Source organism: Physeter macrocephalus, chromosome 11 (assembly GCF_002837175.3).
Source record: "Physeter macrocephalus isolate SW-GA chromosome 11, ASM283717v5, whole genome shotgun sequence".
Lineage (NCBI taxonomy): Eukaryota > Metazoa > Chordata > Mammalia > Artiodactyla > Physeteridae > Physeter > Physeter macrocephalus.
Window position 1 is genome coordinate 20,625,578 of NC_041224.1, and position 13,161 is coordinate 20,638,738.

Below are 13,161 nucleotides of genomic sequence, written 5' to 3' on the forward strand. Positions count from 1 at the left end.
AAAAAAAAAAAAAAAAAAGTGAGGATGACCTTTTTTATAGGACTGTTGGGAGGATAAAATTAAATTTATTTATAACAATTTTACACTAGTGAATGGTATGCATAAAGTATTAAATGATTGTTCCCATCCATCTCTCTATATTTGGAGGTTCTCTGAGTTTGCCATGAAACCTAATTTCTATTACCACTGCTCTCTCTCCAAATTCTTCTCCTTCTTTTATTTTCCCTCTTCTATCATCATGATCACCATCACCACTACTGTTTACTGAAGACTTGCTCTATGGCAGAGACATAGAGTTTTACTGGTGTTACTTCATTTATTCCTCACAACATTATGTGGTATATCCCATACTTACCCTTTTTTTTTTTTTTTTTACAGAGGAAGAAACTGGTCAATAATATAATTTGCTCAAGTTAATAGCAAGGGAGCACCAGATATTCAACTAAATTCTGGTCCTCTAATTCTAAAGCCTGTTTAGTATAAAAATGTCAAATAATTATTCAGTTCAGAATTTCTATTACCCCCTGTGTTTCTTGACATTATGGGATCAAGAACCCATTTGAATTGTATGGTATTCATGCATTGTCATGGATTAAATATATATATACACAATAAACTGCATGTAGTTTCAGGAGCTCTATGGATTATAAGAGTTCACCAGAAGCTTGTGCAGCAAACAAAATTCCTAGTGGGCACGGACTGTTTCTTTATCTTGAAATCCCAGCACAAGAACTGCAGGAGGGACTAACCATATTTCAGAAACTTGAAGCAGCTTCACAGTGCTTGTATGAGAAGTTTTGTGTTATGTTTTGGTTTGGTTTTCAAAAACTTCTGAAACTTTGTTAAGCTATATTGTTATTATTCATATATTAAGTTAATAATATCTCATCCTATAGTTGTATATTTTTAGTGCCTTTCCCTAATTCTCCTTCAAATAGGTGATTATCATAATTATAGTATCACCTTAACATAACCTTTATTAACCTCTACTACTGCAAATGACTGGAAAAAGACTTTCAATTTACATTAACTCGGATGTATCCTGTTCAATAATTTTCTGTTGTCTAAGCAACCAAAAGTTGCAAATAATATGCCTTTTTAATGTAATTTGGGAATAGATAGGACTCATTGAAATATACTTAACCTGCAACACTCATGCAATGCCTGAGCTTGATGTTTTTGTTAATGACTTAAACCTTGAGGTGAGGGGAGACCAGATGCTCACCATCTGTTGTGTGACCACTGGGAGAATTACTGGATGCTGTAAGTACTGGCCTCATAAATGTCTATGAAATGCTGATCTTAAAAGAATATGATGCTTGAAAAGAGAGAGGAAGGTGGAATGTGCATGGCCACAGCATGGATGAGACTTAAAGGCTTTCTTAAAAACAGTGACTTTATCATATTTGATTGACAAACTAAAAAGCATAGAAAATATAAATAAGAGAATGTATAATGTAATACGGATCTTATTTCTGAGAACTGTTTCACTAGTTCTTTATTTCATTTGAACCCAATAGCTGTGGCAATATGACCTATACTTTGTAAATGAACTAAATGAATTGGTGAGTGACAGAAATGATGGACAACAAAAATGTGTTCTATATTATTACCTATAGGTTGTCTATCACACAGGATGAACAACAGGGCCTCTGTTTTCTGTTTCTTCGTGTTTTTAAATATAGAACATGTCAAAGCAGATGATGAACCATAACATGTTATAATATATTTGTTCTCATATAGGTCTATCCCAAAGAAAATCTCATTTTTATGTAAATACGTTTGGGTACTGGACATAAGTGCTGTGTCTTAATATTTTCAAAGAATGGAATTATCTCATTAATATCTTTCTTACTCTCTGAAGAGAGTAACAGAATTTCCTTTTAGGTATCTAATCTGATGTATAAGCATGAATAGTAGAGAAGTAATGCCAAAGAGCATTCATCTTCACATATTTTATGGAATCAGATTTGTGCACTTCTTGATTTTCCTTTGTACTCATAAAATTCAGTGCTGCACAAGTACTCATTTTTAGTAGCATAAAAAAAAGATATTTTTTGCTCTATGATTTTATTTGAATTATCATGCTTTTGTCACTTATAACATTCTTCTATCTTGAAAGATACAAAAAATATATTTTTTCCTAGTTTTGATATGAAATATCCCCAATTTATTTAGAAAATATGATTGAATACATCTTTTATCACCAATTTATATTATTGCTTAGTTGTGACGTTTACATTGCCCCGAACTATCTTTTATTTTATATATCTCCTGCATGAAATAAAAATTCAGTTACTCAGGAGAGATGCTAACGATGGACTATAATAAATTAGAGACTATTAAAGCAGTTTTGATAAAAGTATAATCACAAAAACACATTATCAGATCTTATAAATGTTCTAGGGTCAGAAGAAAGAAAAATGTTTAAAAGTTAGTCTGAAGTTAAATAAATTGACTTTTAAGCATGACTAGATCATGCAAATAGGGAGCTCTTATGAAGAAGTGAGAAAAAATTACAATTAAAAAATTAATAACATATTAGATTGTTTAGGGGTTTCCCTATTGTAGCAACCAGCAATTTGCATAGAAGAGATTATTAAATGCTAATGATGTTAAGTTATATTATATTAAATTAAAATGATTTGATTTTTATTTCATGAACATGGTTTATGTAGAGTATACATGAATTCATTATATATATACTTGTACATTTTTAATAAATGTAGCAAATTAATGTTAACATTCTTCCTGCCCCCAAACCAATAACAGTAATTCAATTATTCCATGCTTGATATTATTTAGAATTTCAAGTTTTAATATTTTTATTGTGTGCAGGTTAAGTTATTGGCTTATATTACAAAGAATATTTTAATGGATATACAGTACCTAAGCAGCTGGACTCATCAGGTTGGAAATCCACGCAGTCGGCAAAACCATCACAGCGCTTGTGTACTGGGATACAGCTGTTAGAAGAGGCACACATCAAAGCTCCATCAGAACAGTTTTCACTGGCTGAAAAAAAGAACAATAATTATCACTGTTTTTAAAAAACAAATTTCTTCTCATAAAATAATAAGACAGTTTATTGTTTTACCTCTCATTTTTCTACCCCTACATTTAAACTACATATTAGAGTTCTTGGTGAAGGAAACTTTAATTTATTAAATTGAAATTTATTAAATTAAAAATTTCTTCACAAAAAGTTTGTCAATAGAATCATCTCCCAGTTGTGCATTATGTAGTATTATTCGTGTATGTGTGTATAAAATGCATTGTATGTACTATATAGTCCAAACTGATTTTAGACTAGAGTCAACTTTAATATCAAGGCAGATCTCTTTGTAACTTCTGTTGCTCCCCTAACATCTCTATATTATGTGTAACTGAACTAACAGAGACTGTACTTTGTTTGAATGTTCAGCCATTTCCAACTGGGTTATAAGTCATGGGGAGTCACTGGGTATCTGTTAGATCTGGGTAGGGATGTAGATCACTGCAGCCCAAGGTAATATGAGTATGTGCCTTTATAGCATTGCCAGTGCATGATGTAGGTATTTTACTAATTTCAGTCTCTTGTAGGCTTGATTTCAAGGGGCAAGCATACGTCTTGTGCATAGGACTTTGGTTGTTTCAGAAAATTGTCCTTATCAATGAACCCATCAATGATACTGACAGTTCAATGGCAATCTAGTTCTGCAAAGTACTTGACCTCCCTTGGATGCTACCCTTAGTCCTGTAACTGTTTTCTTGTGTTCCTCCCTCTTGCTCTCTAGTCTTTCCAGGATTACAACTTCCTGTAAGGCAGTGGACTATTCTACAATCCTTTTACGAGTTAGGGCTAAACCAGAATCCTTCATTCCAGGCCACCATCATGCATCTCCAGTCTCCTGTTTGCTTCAGAACCTGCAAACCAGCAGGCCTGGTTCTATTCCAGTTTTGTTCCAGCCCTATATTAATCATGTCCCTGAGCCTTTTTAGGGTCATTTCTTCTATCTAGCATTGCTATGTGTTTGGAGTAGAGGGAAAGTGTCAAAGAATGAACCTACTGCACCATCTTGTCAGGATTTCTGGATCGATTTCAAAAGCACTAAATAATAATGATATTGATCGAAGCTGCATTTCTATTCCTGTTTCTTTGAGCCCTGGGGTTCTGCAGAGATATGTGGAAGGCAGCAGTGAAGAGCCAGGGCTTTCTGGCACTTACCCGAAGTTCAAGAAGAATAGCTCTGCTTCTCTCTGATGTACTTAATGGTTTCATATACAATATCTTATTTGAATATTTTAACCCAAACCTATTGCCAAAAATTTAAAAAGGATTGATCTGGAAAGTTACTTCTACTAGAATAAAGACAATTAAGTTCAAATTTCTCAAGCTAAATTGATAGTTTAGAAGACTCAGGAGTAAACATCCCCACGCATGGGTCTTGCACAGATTTTGTCAGTTCGATCACAAAGTTGCCTTTTTTTAAAGTATATTTATGGGCCGGAAGGAGTTGTTTATTTGAGTTATCATAGGTTACTGACAAAGTTCAGTTTGAGAACTGCTTATCAAAATTTATTGCCAAGTGGAACATAAAAATGTTTTTTAAGGCACCCCAATGTACATTGCAGTACTATTTACAATACCCAGGACATGAAAGCAAACTAAATGTCCATCAACAGAGGAATGGATAAAGATGTGGTACATATATACAGTGGAATATTACTCAGCCATAAAAAAAACAAAATAATGCCATTTGCAGCAACATGGATGGACCTAGAGATTGTCATACTGAGTGAAGTAAGTCAGACACAGAAAGCCAAATATCATATGATATCACTTATATGTGGAATCTTAAAAAAGGATATAAATGAACTTATTAACAAAACAGAAGTAGAGTCACAGATATAACAAACTTATGGTTACCAGATAATAAAGAGGGGGAGGGATAAACAGGGATGACACATACACACTACTATATATAAAATAGATAACTAATAGGAACCTACTGTATAGCACAGGGAACTCTACTCAATATTCTATAATGGCCTATATGGGAAAAGAATCTAAAAAAGGAGTGGGTATATGTATATGTATAACTGATTCACTTGGCTGTACACCTGAAACTAAGAGAACATTGTAAATCAGCTATACTCCAATAAAAATTAAAAAAAAAAGAGTATGTATTTCCATTGACTAAAAATGCTGGATCTGAAAAATTAAAGTGATACTCCTCATTGGGCAATTCTTCCTGCTAGAACATTAATTCACACCAATAAATATTATTGAGGTGCCACTATAAGTAAGACCTTATGCTTAGCACTTCCACTGGTGAGTGCAGGAGAGAAATTTTTAAAAACAGTAACCAAAACATATACAGCAACAAAAGCAAGATACCAATACAAGAATGATTAATGGTTCAAAATAATAATAAGAGAAATGTCATACAGCCAGACTTAGTTAGAAAAGCATTGGTATAGATAAGTTTGATAAAAATAAGAGATTCCTTTAGTATAGGGAAGTCTGTAAAGGGTGAAAGTAAGAAAAGAGTCTTGAGATATGTTTTAAATGTTAATGTTTCCAGAGAATAGCCATTTAGCAGAGTCGGAATCAAGTCTACAGATTGGGAATCAATAAATTTGATACTAGAACAGTGAGTAAAAGCAGTTTGCCTCGGACTGGGGAGTTTGTGTGAAGAGGTAGGACAGACAAATCTAAAAAATGAGGCTGAAACCGGATTGTAGAAATGGCTAAGGTGCCAGGAGAAGAGATGATCTTTAAGCTTTTCCAAAGGGTGACATAATTTTAGGATATGTAATACATCAACAAGATAAATAATATTCCAAACCAAGTAAAGTAAGAAATAGAATAATTTTCCAACTCCTGTAAGATGAAGAGATGTTTGTAAAAAATGAATGTGTGAATATATACATGCCTCAATATATCCATGTATGTGTACGTATACATATTTTCTTACCATTGTTTTTCATTGCAAGGAGCTGAGGGACCATACGAGATAATAGTTTTACGGTTTTAAACAATATAATGTGTTGAAATTTGTATACAAAGATGATAGATACTCATCTACTTGTAAAGCATTATTTTGGACACTTCTTCTCTCAGAAATACTAATCCAATCCATATTCCTTAACCTAATTTCCAGTGTGACTGAGAGCTTATTTTCAAGTTGACTGTACAACGAAGAGTTCTAACTTGTAAGCGGTATAAATGCACAACTATGGCCCAAACAGCATTGAAACACATAAAAAGTATATAAGAAAATAAATGGTTTCATTTGTAGGAAGTTTTACTTTTTCCTTTTTATCGAAAGTTTAGTTTAGAAAGTTAAAAATTGGCCTTTCACTTTATGAAATTTGAAACTAAAATCTTAGTTTCTGTGGCATTTTAAATGGTATAACATTAAAGTTAGTATTTATTAATTTCCTTTTAAAAGTGGGTTGAAAATAAATTATGTATGCAATTAATACTTATTGACACCTATACAGCAAAGGACTGAATGCAGCAAAGCAAATGGAATCATTAGTTACTTTTTATCCTCCATTATTAACACATACACAACAAATACATTTTCCAAAATTAGTCCAAATAATTTATAAATAAAATTTATAGGAAGCTCAGGTTTCAAAATGTTGCCCTGGACAATACCTACTTTTGCCACATTCTCTTTCAAACATTATGGTTTAATGTCTATAAAAATACTTATTTCAATCTGTCATCATCCTAGAGGTTCATATTCTTTCTAATCGAAATAAGCTAAGTAACACAGAATTTTATGGCATTTAGCTCATTCACTCAGGTAGATGATACATTAAAGATAAACAATTCATGAATGGCTCCTCGGAGTTACTTCCATAAAGCAAAATCCCTTTTGAAGATTATAGTTGCTGCCTAAGAAATATACACAAAAGTAAGGCATGTATGACTATGGGTGTATATCCATTTACTACTAAAATGAAACTCATGTATGTAGCAGATTAAGGTTTCTAACAGCAAAGAAGCTATGATCTTGGCCATGGGAATAAAGGCTACAAGCCCTTCAAGGCAGACACACACCTAGCATGGAGCAGGATGGATATGTATTCTATCCCTGAACTAAAACCAATCACTACTCTTATTGAAATATCTTAGCAGCTTAAATAATGTTAATAAAACTATAAATATAATTTAAAGTGGAAAGGATAATAATTTATTATGTTTGTATTATGCACTTTACCATATTAATTCATTTAATTCTCCAATACCTCTGTAAAAAAGACTTAATCTCTGTGATTTTAATGTTGAGTAAACTGAGGAACACTCTTGTTAGAAGCTGTCAAATGCAGAGGATGATCTTTACAGTGTGATGGAGAAGCACCAAAGGATGCTGAGATCCTAGCTAACAAGTTGAAAGGCCAATAATAAAACTGTTGATGATAAAGGCTGACCCACAAGTCTTAGGAGCATGATCCATTCTCAATCTTCAGAAGTGACACTCAACTTGATAAGACGTATTGACTACTATTGGAACATAAAGTTAGGAAAACTATCCACTTCTCCATCTGTTTTTCCCAGTTATCTCTATTATGATGGATAATGTGCCTCTCCTGAGCCATTCTCCATCTTTCCCTGCTCTGAGCCATGGGAGGTTGAACTCTAAGGATACATCAACGTGCTTCTTTGCCTTCTAGCTTTGGTTGGGTTTGGTTGATAAGTAGCACCCGCAAGAGGTTGATGCAGAGAGAAGAGACTGTGAGATTACCACTGGTTAGCTGCTCCGTAACCAAATGCCACTCCTTTTATCAAGTAGCTCTCCTTGACTCTAGATTCAGGCAACTGTTCCCTCCTCTCACATCCTTTGTTCTATGGATGATAAAAGGCCCCGCTGTTACTATTCCTTATGGTTTCCCTATGCATATTATTTCCCTAATAAATAATCCCTTTATTAAAACAATCTTAGATTATACAATATCAATGTGCCATCTATTTCTTGCTAGGATATTGACCGATACATCTGATGAAATCAAAATCTTCTTGGTGAATAGATTGCTATCAGAGGAATATCAATGAGAAGAATGTTCCTGGTTTTGTGTTATTTTCCCATATAATTAAACCATACTTATTTTTCCATTGATTTTAGGGAAAGGAAATATTTTTGGTAAAGTATCATCATTTCAGTTTATAAAAAAACATGTTTCCAGTGGAAAGACAACATTAAATATGAATTATTTTTAAATTTGGACTCATCACATACTTTAAGCATTCTGATCACTAAACATGTATTTTTGCAAGAATAAAAGGCTTTCAAATATCAATTGCTATCGATTTTCCTACATAAAATTGCAAACTTCTCAGAATTCTATTCCTACAACATTTAAACATGCGCAAGCCTCACAAAACAAACAAATCAAAGAACCAAACCTCTGATTTTATCCTATACCCCACGTGAAATGCCGACTTCTTGCAGTTTTCTGTAGCCGATTTCCCTCTGCCATTTCCCATCTTCTCCACAAAAGACTGACATCACAACTCTGCCCTACCACTCCAAGCATGTTCTTGCTCCAAGACCACCAGCAACCGTTTTTGCTTTATCCCAGTCTGTATTTTTTAGTCCTAATCTTACATGATCTCTTAGAAACATCTGAACCTTTGAATACTCTCTGATACGAAGGCCTTCTACCTTTAATTTAAGATCATCACTCTCTTTTGGTTGCCCTTCTATGTCTATGACCACATCTCCGTGTCTTTCGATGTTTCGTTTTTCTTATCTGTCCTTTAGGTGTTCCTTAGGATTCTGTCTGCCACCTTACCTTTTTCCTCTCTCCATTATCTCATCTATATCCGCAGCTTGAATCATCATCGTATGCTGATGGCTATGTATCTTTATATATCTTCCTTTAGCTCATTCCTGAGCTCCAGACATCCATTTATAAACACATCCTGAACGTTTCACGTGGATGTGCCACAGATACCATAAATACAATATGTTTAAAAATGAAGCCACATTCTTTTTTTCATTGCGGAGCACAGGCTCCGGACGTGCAGGCTCAGCGGCCACGGCTCACGGGCCCAGCCGCTCCGCGGCATGTGGGATCTTCTCGGACCGGGGCATGAACCCGCGTCCCCTGCATCGGCAGGCGGACCCTCAACCACTGCGCCACCAGGGAAGCCCTTGAGAAGCCACATTCTTACCCTAAGAGGGCCTTCTCCTCCTATTTTTCCCAGCTCAAGGAATGGCTGATTAGCCGTCTTGTTGCCCACATCAGAAACTTGGAAACTATTTTTGATTACTTTCTCCTCCTCTTCACTTGAATGTCTGTTAAATCTATTCATAATCTTACCTCATGCCATTAACCTACTCAATCCCTTTATATTTCCACTGTAACATCTCCTAACCAGTCCCCCATCCTCACTGCAATCCATTCCATGTACTTCTTAAACACTTCTTCCTGGCATGATGGGGTGGACTCTTCAAGACCTAGTCCCTGCTTATCTCTCCCAACCTATTTCTGCAAAAGTCCCTGTACCACAAACTCTACTCTAGTTATATGAAATATGTTTCAATCAAACAACTTTTTCTCTATCCTTGGAACATTCTCCACTGGAATCAAGCATCTCTACTTGCCTAATGACTACCTGTCTTTCCAAATTTGGCTCTGCAATCATTTTTCTTGTTAAAATTTATAGACTCCCTAGCACCATAGTTAGGGAGTACCCTATGTTATTCAATAACACTGTTTTTATCACTGTCACAGAACTTATCACATGGTATTCCAACTACCACTAATCTCCTTCACTAATATGTAATGTATCTAACGACCTGAGCTTGTACCATGTCATGTCCATCTGGATCGTCAATGTCCAATACAACATGTGGCATAAATTACATCCTTAATGAAGATTTGTGAATGAATGAATGAAGGAAGGAAGGAGAGTTTATAAAATACCATTCAAAATAAATAGGTGAGCCCAGAGCAGGGGGGGAAACTGTTATGCTGTCAATTGTTTGGTAAATTGTCACCATCAGATACTTTTATTCTGTAATTTTGCTCTAGCATTTTGTCCATGGTTTATTTTCATGCAATTTTCCCTACAGAGTCCCAACTCAATAAATATTTTGGACATGGAGAGAAGCAATTCTTCTACAATGCCATCTATTCCTAATGTGGACTTATTTCCCCTTAGAAGCAGAATTTCATATATTACTATCTCATCAAACACCAATTTTCCAACATATGTCTAAAAGTATAAGGATACAGTACCTTCCTAAGCTTCTCTTTAAATAGCATTGTTATTTGAAGTCAGATACCATATGACTATATTGAACTTAATCTGATGTCTACCAGCCAAATTCCATTAGAGCTTTATGGGAACAGGGATAAGTAACTTGGCTTCCTCTTCCTCATTCACCTCCATTTGTTTAACTTGCTCCTAAGAAAATATTATAAGACCTCACAAATCGGCTTTATTATAGAAAGAATATACATGTAGGAAATAACAGGAAGATAGAAAGCCAATCTCCAAACCTAACCCAGCCAAAGAAATTCACTGATTTAAGGCTAAAACCTTTAAAAATCCAAAAGTCATCTTCCTTTTCCTTTATTCATCTTCACCTCTTTTCCAGTAGTTATCATAATTCTGGATGCCCACACAAAACCGGGCACTGAAATACCCTTCTATTTCTCCCAATATCCCCCTCTTACAGTTACCTTCCAAACTTTACTGCTCCCCCTGCAAAAAAAAGTGGCCACTAACATAGGGCTTATGGAGCTCTATCATCGCAGCCCAAAATGTTATAATGTGAAACCAAGCAAACGAGTAATTAAATAAAATGTTAGTGACGCTTTGACGTCACCATGATTATGTGCTCACCTTAAAAAATTGTGTAATTTGTATAATTACTTAATTAACACTCTTCCTTCCCTATCTGACATAGGGTAATTATAATAAAGACAGAAGTTGATGGATGCAGGATTGGGAATTTTACATGCATTCTCTCAAATCTTCACAGCCCTGTAAGTTAGGTATTACATGCATGGTAAGACTGCCTCATAATGTTGCCCAGATCGTACAGGTAGTAAGTGATAAAGATAAGGTCAACCCTAACATCCCACAGATTTACTTCTGCATTAACTCTTTCTGTTTTTTGTTTTTAATCTTTGGCTGCGCTGGGTCTCCGCCGCTGTGTGACGGCCCCCGCGACCGCGGCGAACCCCCCTGCCGTGGAGCACGGGCTCCAGGCGCCCAGGCCCCAGCAGCTGTGGCACGCAGGCTCTGCAGCCGTGGCTGGCGGGCTCCAGAGCACAGGCTCAGCAGCCACGGCGCAGGGGCCCAGCCGCTCTGCGGCGTGCGGGATCCTCCCGGACCAGGGCCCGAACCAGCGTCCCCCGCACTGGCAGGCGGACCCCCATCTGCATTAACTCTAATGACATAACATCTACCCAGGTCCAGGTCCTTCCCCTAGCTACATCTATTCACTACAATGGATATTTGCCCATTTGCTCGCTCCATCTTCATGAACATTTACGGTGGGAAGAAATTATAATTACATGTCTTCAATCCATTCCCACAAACATTTGTTAAAAAGATAATGGATACATAAGAGCATCCCCTACATGAATGACCCAGTTGTAAATAAAAAAGGAAATCACACACATTTAACGGAGATTAGTGTGACTACAAACAAAATGTTTCCAGAAATGCTAAGCAAGGACAATATGCTTTGTTTAGCAATATAACACAAACAGCTATGTTACTTATGATACGATCATGGTAACACTCTAGAGAACTTTGTTGTATCTGTCATGCTCTCTCTATCATTTCCAAACAGCATTTCTCCCCTGGCACACTGAGTGAATGAAAATAACTCACAGCAGCCGGATTCGTCTTCATTAAAGTGACAGTCAGGCACTCCATCACACAGCAGGAGGGATGGGATACACTCGTTGGTAGAGCATTGGAACTTCATTTGACCACAGAGCTGAGGAGGGGGGCTGAGAGAACAATCCATTTCATCGGATCCATCTACGCAGTCTTCCTGTCCATTACATTTCCCTGAGAGGGGCACACACTGGAGTGTGTAGACACAGGAAAACTGATCAGCTTCACACGGCGACGGCTGTATTGTGACAGGACCTAAAAAGAGAGCCAGTCATTTTCACATTAGGGGAGTTATCTCTCTGTCTCGTGTTGAAACATTGCAGGATACTCTCATTCTCGCATAAACATGAAACATTTAGCTAATTTAAGTAAATCAATTTTCTATTAGGGGTAATATGAACTCTAACAAGACAGGCCAACATGATTAGAGAATACACCTTATCTAAACCTCAGAAACATTTCTATAAAGGGTATCATTACTGTGAAAAAATGACACTTTCAAATTAAAGAAGAACTTTTGATTCATGCTCTTAAAGTTGACCATCAGATTTTCCTTGAGGAGTAAAGATACTTTTATACAGTAAGTTAGGCACTTTGAAAAGTTGCAATCACAATTTTAAAATTTAAGTAAATTGGCATTATGTCATTATATCAGTATACAGTCTAGTAACTGTGTCTTAGTGGCCTCAGCTAGGGGAATTTGGCTCCTGAGAACTTGGGGAGGACTCAGTCACAGAACTGAGGTCTGCTACGGCTTTGTCACGCTGCTCTTTGCCCTTGAGTCATGATCACATTTCAAAGGTCTAAACAGTGCAGATATGTGTAGCCATATCTAAAGTGCAGATGCAATCACAGTTTAAGCAAAGATATTACACTAGTGAGAATCTTCAAGATAATGTGATTCACACCCAACCAACCCATTTTATAGATGAGGATACTGAGGCTCATAAGTTTTTAGCATCCAAAGACATGATGTAAATTGAATGAGCTTTTATCATGTGAAACTATTCCATAGCAATGGTTTAAGTCAACACTTAAAGCATGAGCAAGGAGTGTTGACTTGCTGCTATTTCTAGAGGTCAGGGGATATCTGTGAACATACAGGATTGCACTAATTTGCTGGAACATTATTAGTGGAACAGTTCTTATACTTCGTATCATCTCTGGGACAGATGTTGACAGGCTCATCCGTATTTTAAGGGAAAAGAAAATCGGAAGTACTGGGGACCATTTCAAGAATACCTTATTTTGTGTTTTTTACATTTTAAAACTACTATTATTTATGGATAATATAAGAATGA

General features: G+C 36.0%; 1 protein-coding gene across 1 annotated transcript in view; it reads right to left on the bottom strand.

Annotated features, from left to right (window-relative positions):
- MALRD1 (MAM and LDL receptor class A domain containing 1) overlaps positions 1-13,161 on the bottom strand; it is a 653,641-nt gene that overhangs the window by 103,942 nt on the left and 536,538 nt on the right. The window contains exons 34-35 of the mRNA XM_024129703.1: positions 11,852-12,115; positions 2,890-3,015 (exon numbers count right to left, since the gene is read on the bottom strand). Of these exons, the coding sequence (XP_023985471.1) occupies positions 2,890-3,015; positions 11,852-12,115 (390 nt within the window). The remainder of the gene's footprint in view (positions 1-2,889; positions 3,016-11,851; positions 12,116-13,161) is intronic.